This window comes from Enhydra lutris, unplaced genomic scaffold (genome assembly GCF_002288905.1).
Source record: "Enhydra lutris kenyoni isolate GAN:26980312 unplaced genomic scaffold, ASM228890v2 scaffoldscaffold38, whole genome shotgun sequence".
Lineage (NCBI taxonomy): Eukaryota > Metazoa > Chordata > Mammalia > Carnivora > Mustelidae > Enhydra > Enhydra lutris.
Genome location: NW_019154122.1, coordinates 14,577,752 through 14,594,266, shown reverse-complemented (window position 1 = coordinate 14,594,266; position 16,515 = coordinate 14,577,752). Strand labels below are relative to the sequence as shown.

At 40.2% G+C, this 16,515-nt stretch overlaps 1 protein-coding gene across 2 annotated transcripts; it reads right to left on the bottom strand.

Annotated features, from left to right (window-relative positions):
* Window positions 1–1,998: 1,998 nt before the first annotated feature.
* LOC111154790 (TNF receptor superfamily member 9) lies at window positions 1,999–14,722 on the bottom strand. Of its 2 annotated transcripts, none has more exons than XM_022514702.1 (7): window positions 14,608–14,722; window positions 13,765–13,872; window positions 13,209–13,346; window positions 12,708–12,774; window positions 10,468–10,598; window positions 9,812–9,946; window positions 1,999–2,746 (listed from the first exon to the last, which is right to left on the bottom strand). In XM_022514702.1, exons 1-7 carry the CDS (start codon window positions 14,720–14,722, stop codon window positions 2,658–2,660), a joined length of 783 nt encoding a protein of 260 aa, XP_022370410.1. In that variant the 3' UTR covers window positions 1,999–2,657. The 2 variants fall into 2 exon arrangements, with proteins under 2 accessions (XP_022370410.1, XP_022370411.1); XM_022514703.1 differs by having other exon boundaries at window positions 10,510–10,598; window positions 14,608–14,711.
* Window positions 14,723–16,515: the final 1,793 nt, after the last annotated feature.

The following is a 16,515-nucleotide window of genomic DNA, read 5'->3' as shown; positions in this document are numbered from 1 at the left end:
TCTTGATCTCAAGGTTGTGAGTTCAAGCCCCATGTTGCGCACGGAGCCCCCTTTAAAAAAATAAAAATAATAATAAATAAAATTATAAAATAAGAAGCCAACACAAAGCAAGCTACCTAGAAATAAATCTAATAAATGATATACAGAGTTTCTTCCCAGAAAAACTTTATAAAACTTTGTGTGATGTTAAATTAAATACTAGTCCTACCAGGTATTGAGAGCTTTTATAAACCTTCTGTGACAAAGACAGTGTGGTATTTGCATGGGGACAGACCCCTTGATCAATGGAACAGAACAGAGAGCCCAGGAACAGATGCGAGGACATGTGGAAACTCGGTGTAGGACAGAGGCGGCGGTGCAGATCCAAGGGAAAAAGATGGACCTTGGAATGAAGGGCATCAGGTCACAGAACTCATAGTTGGACCATGACCTCAACAACAAATGCAGGAGACAGTTCTTGATAGATTAGACTTAAATAGACACTTAAAACTCCCAGAATAAAAGGTGAGAAAGTATCTGTAGGGTACTGGGGCAGGGAGGGGCTTCTTTAATCAGGAGTAAAAAAAAATGTTAACTATATAAGAAATGAGCTGTACATTTAACCAAATTAAGGTAAGAATTTTTTTGCTTATTACTCAAAAGACTGAAAAAACTACAATGCAAAAGAGAAAAAGGTTACAAACAAAGCAGACATTTGTAATATATACAAGTGACCAAAAATTATTATTTAGACTATGCGAAGAACTATGACCCAATAAAAAAAGACAACAACATTTTTTAAACTTCCACAGGACACACACACACAGGAGCATTCATATCAACATTGTCTATAATTGCAAAAAAACCCAGAAACATCTCAAATGTCCTTTGGTTCAGGATGGATTGATAAATTATGGTATATTTATGGGGGACTTGAGTGGCTCAGTGGGTTAAGCCTCTGCCTTTGGCTCAGGTCATGATCCCAGGGTCCTGGGATCGAGCCCCACATCGGACTCTCTGTTCAGCAGGGAGCTTGCTTCCCTTCTCTCTCTGCCTCCCTCTCTGCCTACTTGTGATCTATCTGCCAAATAAATAAATAAATCTCTTTTTAAAAATTATGACATATTTATAAAATTATACAATCATCGAAAGAATGCATTCTCGTTATATACAATAACATGAATGAGTCTTTATAAATAGAATTTTGAGTGACTAAAGCAAGTTACATGCAGCATAATACCATTTTCATAAAGCTCAAAAACAAGCAAAACTAAATAACATAGTTTTGGGGTACTTAAATATATGAGCAATGATTTTCTTTTTCTAAAGCAAGGGAATGGATGGAAGGGACGTTCCTGAGGAAGGTGCCTGGGGGCCAGGTGGGTATGTAGGCAGATGAGGGAGGAAAGCAACACACAGATGGATGTTCTGACCTTGACTCTGACCCTATGAAAAGTCAGATGTTAAACACTTTAGACTTCGTGGTCCTTACAGTCTCTTATCTCTACTCAACTCTGCTCTTGTAATGCAAAAGTGACCTGAGTGTGGCTGTGTGTTCTAATAAAACTTTATTTATGGACTCTGAAATTTGAATTTTACATACTTTTTCATGTCATGAGATATTAGTCTTCTTTTGATTTGTTTTTTACTATTTAAACATGTAGAAATCATTTTTAGCTCATAAGCCATACAGAGACCTATGACCGCTCAAATCCGGCCTGTGGGAGTTTGATGTACCAGATATTACTTTTAATGTTCTTAAGAATTAAAAACACATAAGCTAAATCTCAAAACTGGGCAAAACAGATGAAGAGGATTAAGAGACACAAACTTCTAATTATAAAATAAATAATTCAGAGAGATGAAAAGTACAGCATCAGGAATATGGTCAGTAATACTGTAATAATATCATATGGTGACAGATGGGGACAGTACTTACTGTGGCGAGCTCTGAGTAATGTGCAGAATTGTGGAGCCACTATGTTGTACACTTGAAACTGATATAATGTTGTTTGTCAATTACACTTCAGTAATAAATAAAAAAACTTTAAACAACAACAAAGAACCAAAACATAAGCCCCAGTTCAGAGAGGAGCGGTACAAAGCAGGAGATGTGAAGATGGAGGGGACCACAAGATGTGCAAAGACATTGGAACTCTTTCCAAAACTCTTCCTCAAGTTCTGAACTATTTTTCGCTTGACCTCAAATCTGGGCACTGTCATAATATCCCCCCTCACATCAGTAGAGCTCATTGTATTGAATATCTGAACCAATGGAAAATTTGGTTGGCGGTTTTTCTTGCATCTTACGGCTTTTTGTCATATGTTCTATTAGCTCAAAAAAGTGGTATTGATTTTGGACTGTCATTTTAGCCAGACCATTGGGCTACATGATGTAATTTTAAGCATAATTCTCTTTGGATTTCAAAAACAAACTAGTGAAGCCTATTAAGCATTATCTAGAAAATGCCCCTTTCCCACCAGCTCTGTCCCATACATGTGCTAAAAGGGGTACATTTTTAAAGGCCAATCTGCTAACATTTTGAGGAAACTTAGGGGTAATCCTGAGTCTTATCTAGGATGGTGTCTTCGATTTAGAAAGATATGATGGTGGGATCACTCATGTTTCTCCTGTGATTCTTCTCAAGACAGGCCCAGTGGCGGTTTGGATTTCTGCTTTACAGCTCACATTCTCCTTCTTCTTCTTCTGGAAATCGGCAACTACAGGCATCTTCCTCTTGGGCAGTTTGTACTGGTCTCATAAATGCTGAAAAGTAATTTAAAAGCAACTTATCTTTTGCTGTTTGTTTTAACCATTTAACATCCAATTTCTGTAAATCACAGTCACAGGACATCTCTAAGTTGCAACCATGCTCAACTCTAATTTGAGCAAGTTTATCAATAAGAGAGATGATAGCAAATAGGAACTTTTTCCCAGGATTATTTACAATTTCTTCTTACCATTTACTCTTACTTGTCCTGGAAAGCAATTTTCTTTATTTTCTGTGATGGCCCAAAATCTTGAGCATGAATCACTATAGCACAAAATTAGTCATATCCCAAACATAACCATAGTTTCAATTCAGCAGTATGGATTTTAATCTTGAGGGTTACTCACATTACACACTAGACAGGTTCTTTTGAGTGAAATGCTTATGGCATCAAGATATTAAAGATACTCCCACTACTTCCATCTATCGACAATTAAAGAAGTGATTTGTGTGTTGGCTTCCTGGCTTCCTTTCACATGTTAGCATGAAGTATTTGTGTTACTGTTGAACAATTTTTCATCTTTTAAAAAAAGATTGTATTTATTTATTATTTATTTGCAAAAGAAAGGGGGAGAGAAAGAGAGAGAGAGAGAGTGTGTGTGTGTATGTGTGTGCAAGTGGGGCTTGGGGGAAGAGCAGAGGGAGAGGGATGAGCAAACTCTGTGCTGAGTGTGGAACCCAGTGTGGGCTCAATCTCAGAGCTCTGAGATTATGACCTGAACTGAAATTAAGAGTCGGATGCTAAACTGACTGAGCCACCCAGCCCCAAGCAACTGCTCATCTTAAACAGATTTTTTTTTATAGCCCAACAAAGCAAAAGAGCCTGCCTCAATATTACATGCTTCTTACTGTAAAAAAAATATCCAAGGGGAGTAATATCACAAGAAGGCACCATGACTCCTTCATGAGAAGAATAACTAACAACTATTCAAGAACAAGACACCCTGGCAGAATCCTAGAACATGGGCATGAGGGCTACAGAAGCCCCACCTCAGCACTACAGAGACCAAGACAGACTGTATTAGGAAGTTAAGAGAAGCAGTTACCATTGACCACGTTGCCCCTCCTGCAGGCCAGTGCATCACCATACAGAGAGGTCTCCCTGAGCCTCTGGCTCCTCCAGTGGGAAAAGAGAACTCAAAGGGAACCACCAGCTTCTCCCAGCATGGGGGGGGGGGGTCCCTTTACGGGAGCACCCAGTCTGATCTCACACCACAGGAAAGGTAGGGGAATATATAGGGTCCCACCACTAGGAATCTGACTGTGGTGAAGGGAGAGGAGCTTGCAGCAACCAGCACACAGATCTTGGCAGACTGAGTACATACTTGCAGCGTCTGAGGAGCAATCTCGACCAGAAGCTTTGTTTATCTTCAGAGCCAAGTTGAGGGCTCACCCTGACCAGGGAAGTTGATGGTGTGCAAATCTGCCTGCCTCAGACCCTCAAACAAGGAGTTTTGCCCACCATAGTGCCTGGTTTGCCCAATTCCAGGCAAGGAGCTGAATCACAACCCCACCTACTGTGTAGAATGTCTTCCAGCCCCGTCTAACCAGAAGGGCTGGTGACAACTCCTGGAAGCCCAAATTCAATACCTGGTGAAAATATCTTTCAGGAATGAAGGAGAAATCAAGACGTTCTCAGATGAAAACTTAAGAGAATTTGTGTCACCAGAAGGCCCACCCTAAAAGGATGGCTAAAGGAAAGTCTCTAAATAGAAGAGAAATGATAAAATAAGGAATCTTGGATCATCAGAAAAGAATAAAGAAGAAAACGAATGAACAAATATATGGGTAGATACAATAAACTTTCCTTCCCTTGAGTTTTCCAAATTATGTTTGACAGTTGAAGCAAAAATTATAACAGTGTCTAATATGGTTCTCAAAGTATGTAGTGGTAATATTTAAGATAAGTATATTATAGGGGCGCCTGGTTGGCTCAGTGGGTTAAAGCCTCTGCCTTCGGCTCAGGTCATGGTCCCAGGGTCCTGGGATCGAGCCCCACGTGGGGCTCTCTGCTCAGCGGGGAGCCTGCTTCCTCCTCTCTCTCTCTGCCTGCCTCTCTGCCTACTTGTGATCTCTATCTGTCAAATAAATAAATAAAATCTTAAAAAAAAAGATAAGTATATTATAAATTGGAGGAGGTTAAAAGGATGCAAAAGGAGGTAATATTTTTATACTTTATTCAAAGTGTTACAATGTTTATACTAGTAGATGGATAAATTATGTGTAATAACTAGAGCATCCACTACAAGATTTATACAAAGAGATACACTCAAAAAAACTATAGGCAAATCGAAGTGGATTTCTAAAAAATGTTCAAGTAATCCCAGGAATGCAGGGAAATGAAAACCAGAGAAAGCAAACAGAAAACAAAAAATAAATTGTATCTTAAGTCCTAACATATGAATAATTACATTAAATATACATGGCTTAAATATACCAGTTAAAGGGCAGAGATTAGTAGCGTGACTGATATAAGTTGTCTACAAGAAATTCACTCCAAGTATAAAATGGGGGCACCTGGGTGACTCAGTTGGTTAAGGGTCTGACTCTTGGTTTCTTCTCAGGTCATGATCTCAGGGTCATGAGATCAAGCCCTGTGTCTGGATCTGCAATCAGTGTGGAGTCTGAGATTCTCTCTTTCCCTCTCCCTTTGCCCCTCCCTTCAGTCATGTGCATGCTCTCTCTCTCTCTCTCTCTCTTTCCCTCTCTCAAATAAATAAATAAAATCTTTATAAAAACATATAAAATGTAGTTAGGTTGAAAGCAAAAGAATGCTAAAAGGTAAACCATGTATACATTAACTTTTTTTTAAAGTAGGGCTATATTAATATAAGATAAAGTAGATTTTAGAGCAAAAAAAAATGATCAGCATGGAGAGGGAACTTCTGTAATTTTAAAGAAGTCTCTTTACCCAGAAGACCAGGATTTACCCAGTATTTAGCAATACTGTGTGTACCTCAGACAATCAAGCTGCAAAATAGATAAAGCTAAACCTGATAAAACTGAAAAGGAGAACACATAAGTCCACAATTATATTTGGAGAATTAAGTAAATAATAAGGGAATACTATGAATAACTTAAACACATACATTTCACAGCTTAGAGGCAATGGACCAATTCCTTAAAAAACATGAACAATCACAACTCGCTCACTATGAATAACCTGAACAGTCCTGTAATTATTAAGGAAATTGATTTTGTAATTAAAAATCTCCAAAAAGAAAGTCTTTGGGTCCAGACAGTTTCACGAGAGAATTCTACCAACTATCTAAAGAAGAATTAATGCCAGTCTACACAATCTCTTCCAGAAAATAGAGAAGGAACACATCCCAACTTATTTCAGGAAGCCAGTATTACTCTGATACCAAAATGAGACAAAGACAATTCTAGAAAAGAAAACCACAGACTGCTATCCTTCATGAATATAGCTATAAAAATTCTTAACAAAATATTAGCTAATAGAGTTAAGCAGTATATAAAAAGGATTATATACCATGACCAAGTGAAACTTAGTCCAGGGATGCAAGGCTGATTTAATATTCAAAAATGAATCTATGTAATCCTCCATCTTAGGCTGATGAAGAGAAGTCACATGATCATATCAATTGATGCAGAAAAAGCATATGACAAAATTAAACACTCATTCGTGATTTCACAAAAATATTAGAAAACTAGAAATAGAGGAAGGACTTCCTCAACCTGATAAAGAAGATCTACTAAAAACCTATAGCTTACAACATACTTACTGGTGAAAGACTGAACGCTTTTTCCCTAAGAGTAGAAGCGAGGCAGGGATATTCAATCCTGGTCCTGTCGAATAAGGATATTCAATCTTATTCGACATAGTGCTGGAAGTTCTAGTCAGCCCAGTTAAGTCAAGGAAAAGAAATAAAAGAAATGCAGACTGGAAAGGAAACAACGAAACTGTCTCTATTTGCAGATGACATTATAGTCCACGTAAAATCCCAAAGAGTTTACAACACACTCCTAGAACTAATAAGTGAGTTCAGCCAAATCACAGAATACAAGATCAATCTATGAACATCAGCTATCCCCACAGAATAACAACGAACGGGTGGAAACCAAAATTTAAGATAAAATACCACGTGGAATTTTTTTAAAAATTTACATGCTAAAGCCTAAATTTAACAAAATATGTACAGGATTGGTGTGCTGAAAACCACAAAATGCAGATGAAAGAAATAAAAGAAAAAGAAATAGAAGAAATGTCTTTACTATGTTAAGACATAAATACTTAACATAGTAAAGACATCATTTCTCACCAAACTAATATACAGATTTACCACCGTTGCTGTCAGACTCCCAGCTGACTTTTTCTAGTTACAGATAAGATTATCCTAAAATTTATTTGGAAGTGCAAAGGAACTAGAATAGCTAAAACAGTTTTAAAAAAGAAGAATGAAGTGGGAAAAAGCCTGCTACCCTCTACGTAATTTCAAGACCTGTTTTATGGCCACAGTAATCAAGACAGTGTGGTACCCGCAGAGAATAAACACCCAGATCAGTGGAACAAGAGGGAAAAACCAGCAATAGCCCCCGCACCAGTATAGCTAACTGTTTTTCAAGAAAGCCACAAAAACAATTCAATGAAGGAAGGATGATGTTTTCAGCAAATGATGCCAGAACAACTGGACATCCATAGGAAAAAAAAAATTCTTGACCTACCTCTCACACCTTATGCAACACTTAGCTAAAACTAAACCACAGATTTAAATGTAAAACATCTAGAGGATGACACGGGAGAAAATAAAAATCTTTGTGATCCAGGACTTGAAGAATTCTCAGACATGACTCCATAAATGGGGGAAAAAAAAAAACAAACACAAAACACCTGGCGAATTGTACTTTACCAAAATTAAAACCCTTTTCTCTGCAGAAGACTCCATGAAGAGGAAGGAAAGTCGAGCAACAGAGTGGGCAGAAACGCAAACCACACACATGCTGAAGGACTCATCTAGCTGGTACCAAGAACTCTCCAATGTCAATAGTAAAATAAACAAAAGTCTAATTAGAAAACAGACCAAAGACATGAAAGAACATTTCACTGGGGAAAACACACAGGTGGAAGATAAGTACGTGAGAGATGCCTGGGTGGCTCAGCGGGTTAAGCATCTGCCTTTAGCTCAGGTCATGATCTCTGGGTCCTGGGATCGAGCCGCGCTTCAGGCTCCCTGCTTAGCAGGCAGTCGGCTTGTCCCTCTCCCTCTGCCCCTGCTTGCGCTCTCTTGCTCTTTCTCTCAAATAAGTAAATAAAACCTTAAAAAAAAATAAGTACGTGAGAAGATATTGTACCCTTAGGGGAAGGCAGATGACCAGAGTGGGCTATCACTGTATTCCTCTCCAAATGGCTGGGTAAGAAACTGTGGCGGTAGAAAATGCTGGCAAGGGTGAGGAGAATTGATGGCTCATATGCCATTGGTGGAACGTTAAATGGTACAACTCCTCCAGAAAATAGTTTGGCAGTTTCTTAAAACAACAAACCATGTGGCCCAGAAATTGCATTCCTGGGCATTTATGTGAGCAATATGAAAATTTCAGTCTGCACATAACCTCTATGTGATTATTCACAAAGGCTTGATATTCAACAGTTAAAAATTGGAAACAATCAAAATGTCCCTTAATTGGTGAATGGTCAAACAAACAGAGGTTGGTTCAACGATGCCACAGAATGCTGGTCAGTGGTAAAAGGGAAGAAAAAAGAAAATAAAAGAAAATTTAAAAAAAGAGTCCACTGTTGAAGCACATCACACCTTGGGAGGATCTCAGTGGCATTAAGCTGAGTGAAAAAAGGCAATCTGGGGACGCCTGGGTGGCTCAGTTGGTTAAGCAGCTGCCTTCAGCTCGGGTCATGATCCCGGTATCCTGGGATCGAGTCCCACATTGGGCTCCTTGCTTGGCAGGGAGGCTGCTTCTTCCTCTGCCTCTGCCTGCCGCTCTGTCTGCCTGTGCTCACTCTCGCTCCTCTCTCTCTGACAAATAAATAAATAAAATCTTTAAAAAAAAAAGGGCAATCTGAAAAGGTTTATAATCAACTTATACATTGCATGCTTCTATTTATATAACATTCTCTAAGTGACAAAAGTGTAGAGATGGGGGACGTCTGGGTGGCTCAGTCAATTAAGTGTCTGCTTTCAGCTCAGGTCATGATCCCAGGGTCCTGGGATCGAGTCCTGCCTCAAGGTCCCTACTCAGTGGAGAGCCTGCTTCTCCCTTTGCCTACCATTCCCCCTGCTTGTGCATTCTCTCTCTCTGTCTCTGTCTCTGGCAAATAAGTAAATAAAATCTTTTTTTTTTTTTTAAGTGTAGAGATGAAAAACAGACCTATGCTATCAGGAAGAACAGGGAGGGAGTGGATGTGACCCCAGAGGACCAGCAGGAGGGGATCCTGGTGGGGAGAGAATACTTCTGTATTGGTTGTACTGGAGGTTATGCCAGTCTACACATGTGATCAAATGACATACAGCTTGACACACACAACGTGCCAAGGTCAACTGCCCGGTTTTCATATTGTGCTCTAGTTCCAGAAGATGTACCCCCATGAACGACAACTGAGACTTTTCTGTACTGTCTCTACAACTTCCTGTAAAACTTGTAATTATTTCAAAATAGAAAGGGTTTTTTTAATGGTCTAAAATATTTTAAAAATGCATTACGCCTTCATCGCAACTCACTAATTACTCATCACCACTCTTGGCAAGGCATTTGTGTTGTAGGTGGGGGTGAAGAAGGGAAGGACAATTCTTTAAATCATAGATTTTGGTGAAAGCTGGAGGGGGGGTGGGTAACTGTTTTCCTGTACATTGTAGAATTTAAGCAGCATCTCCAACTCCTTTGACTAGGTGCCTTCCACACCCCCAAGGTTGTGACCACCAAAATGTCTCCAGACATTACCAAATGTCCCCTTGGTGACAAAACTGTCCCTCCTTGATAACCTCTGTGCTATACTAACCAAAAAAAAAAAAAAAAGAATCTTTTCCTTTCTATCGTAAAAAGTTTTGCCTCAAAAGAGCTCATATCGAATATGCTTATATTGGTCTTACGTTGTTTGAATAAATACAAGGGTTTCTTTCTGCCACATTTAAGGATAGAGAAACGGAGCACTAGAAACAACACCAGGAACAGCACAGCAGCCGATGTCAGTGCAAGGAAGAAGACGATGATCTGGGGCGTATGACCTTTAAAAAAGAGCAAAAGGAGAAATGCATGCAGATATGTAGTTTTGCAAATATGCGTATATTTATAGTTACATTGGTAAATCCCTAATCGCAAGGAGAAGTGGTGCCTTGGGCATCTCTAACCAGCTAACTTAATAAACTTCCCTGCATATAAGAAAACTTAAAAAAAAAAAACCCTAAAAATTTTTTTTCCAGAGGCCCACAAAAATTAAGTGGCTTGGCCTCTCTAGAATATGGAAAATATGGGACTCTATAATCCCCTTAATCTGACATTATCAAAGGTGGAGTGTTTGTCTGCGTAGTTTCACCTTGTTCTGATAACTAACATGCGTCTCAGATTGCGTGACAAACACTTGAAAAATTTTGATGGGTTTCTTGATGCCAGAATGAAAGAAGGAAGGCATGCAGGAGGTACCCATTGCAGGCAGAGACGTGAGGCATCACAGTAGTGGGGTGATATAAATTCCAATCAGAATAGCCATAATACATCCACTCTGGTTTGATAACAATGAACCAGCTACCTGGATCTCTTGCAGGGGCAGGCATGGTGGCAGAGGTTGTACCTGGAGAGAAGTCAGCCAACGCCGCTCCACATACTGCATCACTTTCCTTCGTCCCATTCACAAGTACAGACTTTCCATCCAAGGAACAGCTTAGACCGCCCAATGAAAAGAGTTTAAATAATTAATTTAGGCACAGGTCATTCTAATTAAAAATATTGACATTTTCCATCCAATAAAGTAGCCTAGTGACAAAGATGTGTGGGTCTGGGTATAAAGATATTATGGAAAACATACACTTGGCTGGCTCGTTTCCTCCAGCTTTCACAGTTCCGTAATTCACCCTATTCTACCCAACTCACTGGATTCTTCTTCTTTCTTCCCAGGCTGGGGAGCCCTGTCCCACAACTCTCCCCAGACTGTTTTGCCTGGCTAGTCTCTCACCCTCGATTTCTTTATAGATGGTTTTTTGTTTAAAATCTTTTAAAATATTTTATTAATTTATTTGACAGAAAGAGAGGCAGGCAGAGAGAGAGGGGGAAGCAGGCTCCCTGCTGAGCAGAGAGCCCGATGTAGGGCTCCATCCCAGGACCCAGAGTCCATGACCCGAGCTGAAGGCAGAGACTTAACCCATGGAGCCACCTAGGCGCCCCTCGCCCTTAATTTCTTAAGCATATTTGACCATATATGAAGGACAGACAACCTAGGATAAGGGTTAGGAGTTCCTAATCCCATGATGTGTTGGCATCAGACCGATGTGGGTTTGAGGCCGGGGTCTTTCCCTGTACAGAATGACCATGGGCAGGTTAAGAAAATCTCTCTAAGCCTGTTTTCTCATCTGTAAGAGAAGGTGTATTTACTCCCAAGGACTGTTGTGAAAAGCAAACGAATGGTCCCAGGGACACACTTGCAGGGGCTGGGCTTTATGAACCCAAACCCACACATCCCAATAAATGGTAGCTATCATCACCATCACCAACACCACCATCCCCGTTATCACCACCATCACCGTCACCGATGCCATCACCATCACCGTTGTCCTGTGTCTTTTCCCTCATCCTGTTACCTAATGCAAACTCACTCTCCCTCTGAAACAAGTTCAATCCCACTTTCCATGAAGACTCATTGACCTCTCTGAGCTATTTGTGTTAAAAGACCTTAAAAAAAAACTTTCCCAATCTGTACAAACCAATATTTCTGTAAAACCCAAGAATCTAAATGTAAAATAATAATCAACATGATTTTCTAGTAAGAAAATCGAATGAAAAATAGAGCGAAGGCATACAAAATACAAGACCTCAATCTTTATGAGTTGACAGACACACAGGACTCTGTCCGTTGCCTTACACATTTCTAAACGCTCACTCTCAGAGTGTGTCGTGTTCCTGCCACAGATGCCACAAACTGTCAATGTACCAGCGCCTGTTCTCAGACCACACTCTGAGCAGCTCTGCTCCTGATCGCACAGGTCAACAGGCCTATTTCCAGGGATGCCGTGGGCTGTTTTACTTCCGTGATGATCTTGTTTGCCCAAGTAGGTGTTGGGTTTTTGAGGGTAGAAAACATAGTTTACCCTTCTTGTATCACTCTCAGTGCTGGCTTTGCACCCTTGAAGATGGGCTCAGTGACCAGTGAGGAAAAGCAAGAGGCAGCAAGGAGATTGGAAGGAAACAGAACGGAACAGCCGGGGCAGACAGTAGCAAAGCTCCAGCAAATTTGAGCTAAGTGCTCTGGGCATTATTTCTGGAGAAAATGCTCACTCTGTGTATCCAAGTACTACGACCTCATACTGTTCACACGCTGCCTATTTGTATGCCGTTCTATGCCTATACCTGATAGACTTAAGTAGGTTCCACGTCCACGTGGGACTGGAATTCATGACCCTGAGATCAAGAGTCACATGCTCCACCGACCGACACCAGCCAGCGCCCCAGGCAGATTTTTTTAAAACTTCAGTGATAACATTCTTTGTCTTTAAAAATGTTAACCCAGGGACACCTGGGTCGCTCAGTCAGTTAAAGCGTCTTCCCTCAACTCAGGTCATGATCCCAGGGTCCTGGGATTGAGGACCTAGTCAGGCTTCTTACTCAACGGAAAGCCTGCTTCTCCTTCTGCCTTCCATTCTCCCTGCTTGTGCTCTCTCTCTCTTTCTGACAAATAAACAAATCTTTAAAAAAAAAAACTTCATAAAAAATAGATACATAAACCAAAAAGGTTAACCCAGATTCTCTATTTTGAAAGCAAAAGGAAATTATATGTACTTTGTCCAGGGTTGACAGCTGCCATGTTTCTGATCATTAAATGTCCCAAAGCGACAGTCTTTACAACCTGCATAAAAATTAAAGCAACAATTAAAAAGGGGAATATTTTTAAGATTTCATAACTTTTCCTGTGATGAACTTAATCACACAATAATAAAGTCATTTACAATACAATCGCCACAGTCTGTTCAACAATGCCTCTGGAAACAAAACCCGAAGATAACTAAAGTTGTTATTCTAATCGTACATAGACGATTGTGTATAAATGTATGAAATGTATGAAAATGCATGATCCTGGTGAATAACAAATGTGGTTTCAAATTATTTCCATTGATCGAAAAATAATTTTGTAAATATATGCTTGACTCAGTGGTTCATTGCATGTTACTTTAAGGTTCTACTCATCTATGTGTTACTTTATAGTCAAAGGACCGAGACCTAAACTAGTGACGTATGTCTAGATAAGCAGACTTGCCCTAGATTGAAGAAGAGCAAACCTACCCTCCTTGGCTAATTCTTGACCTTGTTTACAATCCGGTTCACACATGGCACATCCTGTCCCCAAGCAGTGGAATCCTGAGATGCACTCACATTCTGCATTGCTGATGGGGGAACACACCTTCTTGGTCCTGAAAACACCTACAAAATTTCCCAAGTTATATTACACTTGACCTCTGACTCCAGGAAGCAAATTGATGTTCTGCAGTAAAAATCATGCTAAAAAAAAGAAAAACAACCCTCCCCCGCAAAAACCATGCTCACTCCTACAATGTTCTTGTTGACCTTAAAGTATAAAGTTCATTTTTAAATCTCTATAGAAGACATTTTTATATTTTCCTAATTAAATGCTTCTTTCTCATCAAATGAGTGTGTCCTCTAATATTTAAAAGGTCAATCTACAGATTATTGCTTTTACAGCAGATTATTTTACTGGACCTGCCTTGTGACAGAGGAGCCTGTTAATACTTAACATTCTCCAGAGAGGTCAACACACTAGGGAACAAAAACCTGTCATTCCAACACATGTCTGGATCAACATACATCTTTTAAATCATACCTTCACACCGCCTGCATATGACACAGGACTTTTGTCCACTGGTGCTGGAGAAACTATTTGGAGGACAAGGAATGCAGATCTGACCTTCGCTTTTCCCACAGAAAGTCCCTAAGAAGGTAGATAATAGGTATACTGTTTGATAATGCACAGTCACCGCCCAAAGCATTCTGAAGTTCACAAGAGAACTAGAGTAAGAAACAATGATTAGTTTCTAGGTGGCACAGTGATACACTTTATTTTGATTGACTTTTATAATTATAATTACACTTTTGCAAGATTTCCCTTAGCATAGCCACAGAATTATAAATAACAAAGTATAGATATTGCAATAAACCAAAAGAAAGAAAACTGTTTCCTTTAACTATTGAACAAAAATGAATTTCTCTTGATTGATCCAGGAGACCCCTGTGATGGGATTCAGGAGATCAGCACCCTTCATCAGGATACTAAAATGTACATGTGTCTGCTTCTCCCCACTCTGCAAAGCCCCCTGCCCCTTCTTAATCCCTGCTGTGCTCCCCAGGCTGAGCACAGGTCCTCACAGATAAGGCTGACATTTACTGAGGTCTTGCCCTGTGCCATGCACTGCTCAGAACCTAGCATAGGATCCTCCCAGCAGAGCTATAAGATAGGTTCTTTCATGATCCCCAGATCCCAAAGCTGGGGCACAGGGGATTAAGTGACACAGCTGCATTCACACGCCAAGATACAGCATGCAAGGAATATTTGTAAATGAATGAATAAAAAAAAATCAAAACAGAACTTAGTAACCCTGACTACTAGACTACCTGAACCATGAGTTCAACAGAACAGATCAAGCACACATATTAATTTGGATCTTACCAGCTGGGCATTTACTACAGGAATCCTGTATTGATCTTGTCCTCTCAAAATTCATGACCAATAATACAGCAGCCACTATGTTGTAATAGCCACTGCCCATGGTGAAATCTTGCATCAATAGGATACGACCAAAGAAGATTCCAAGAGTAGCTGGTGTCACAAATACCGGTCTGCAAAAGGTAAAAATTTCCAAGAATGAGGTGGTTTCTCCTTTTAGGATTATCTACATTTCAACCATTACCTATGCCATCCACAAGATAACTCGGGGATTTTCAGAAACAATTAATGATGGGAGATTATGGAAAAGCTGGCAAATGCATGGACAGTTCTATGATAAGACAAACCTGACTACACACATAGCTTTGTGCAGGTTTGCCAAAATCTAAGCATGCACTTTCCAACATGTTTTGCCAAAACGGAGAAATAACCATAACAAGAATTTTTGGGGACTTTCATAGACACTTAGCCTTTCTTCCAGATTTCAACAATGCCAGCTGTTTGCTGGCTCTGAGATAGGGTTCTTCAAATGACAATCTGTCAGTCCTATCTAACAGTCTAGCTCAGTGGGGAGACATCTCATGACTCTTTCCCCATTGTCAGAACAATATGTGAACATTTCAACACCCAGTTGTTAAAATGCTGAAGCTCCGCTCTGCTCAACTCATGATCACATTTTCTTAATTGGCATATATTTGCCCATTTTGAGATTTGAAGCTCATATAGTAACAGAACTAAGAAGTAAGAAATCTCCTTAGGCCAGGTGCTTGATCTTTATTTAATAGGCTATGGAATAAAACTTATTAGAAATTAGAAGGGCAAAAAGCTTAGACATGGAGAAACGGAATAAAGCGTCTGTCCTTACCCCAACTCCGTTCCCCCGACTGGCCCAAATGGACAAACCTTGAGGTCTCAGGGCTGGTGAAGAACTTTCCACTCCTTCAACTTCAGAGCAGTGAGGTTCTGCCTCTCGTTCTCTGCAAGTCAAACACAGGGGTTTGGTGACTCAGCTGGGGGCGGGGCCTCATGGGAAATCCCCAACACGACTCTGTGAGGTCGCCCATTTGTTGTTTGCTGACCCCAAAATCCCCAGAGCCCCCACCCCCCCTTGATAATGGCTCTTAAAAAATCATTGCTTGGAAGCAGGTGTGTACTATTAGGATATCTCTCAGATGACTTTGGGACCGGGATGTTGTCATTAAAATCCTTGTCAAAGCCTTTCATGCGTCCTACACATATTTGAGATTTGAGGGATGAAATCCACTTCTAAAGAAATGTCAGTACTTTTGCCATACCCTACCCCTGGCCCTATAATAATATGATGCTCTAGCCATAATCACTGAGGCTGCTGATGTACCAGGCATCACTCTAATAAGCACTTAAATGAATACTATCCTCAAAAGAACCCCAGGAGTTGACATTATCATTATCATTAGAGTAGCATTATGCAAATGAGAACATTGTGCCTATGAATCTAGCCAGATAATCAGCAGGATGGGGAGCCGGGATTGGAACCCACGGCAACCAGAGCTCTACTGAGCTCCTTGCTCTGTGGGTGAGATGGGGGAAGAAGAAGGGAGAAATGAAGAGAAGTGGAGTCAAGGAAGACATAGAACTTATATGGCGGATGGCTTTGGATAAAGTTGAGAACTACGAGGGTTTTTTGATTTTTTTTTTTTTAAAGAAAACCATTGTTTCAATTTAAAAAGGTGGGGGGAGAAAAGGAGCACCTGGCTGGGCCAGTTGGAAGGGTATGCCACTCTTGATCTCGGGGTCCTGAGTTCAAGCCCCATGTAAGGTGTAGAGATTGCTTAAGTAAACAAATAAAAACTTAAAAAAATTGAAAAGGAAGAAGAAGAGGAAGAGGAGTGCAGGAGAAAGAGAGGAAGGAGGGGTGGAGAGGAGGAGGGA

Excerpts from the sequence above, each read along its gene's own strand:
- LOC111154790 (XM_022514702.1), bottom strand. The coding sequence starts at position 14,722 with ATGCAAGATTTCACCATGGGCAGTGGCTATTACAACATAGTGGCTGCT. Across the intron at positions 13,873-14,607 it reads CTGTAGTAAATGCCCAGCTG|GGACTTTCTGTGGGAAAAGC; the intron begins GTAAGATCCAAA and ends CTACCTTCTTAG. Across the intron at positions 2,747-9,811 it reads CTTGTATTTATTCAAACAAC|CATTTATGAGACCAGTACAA; the intron begins GTAAGACCAATA and ends ATTACTTTTCAG.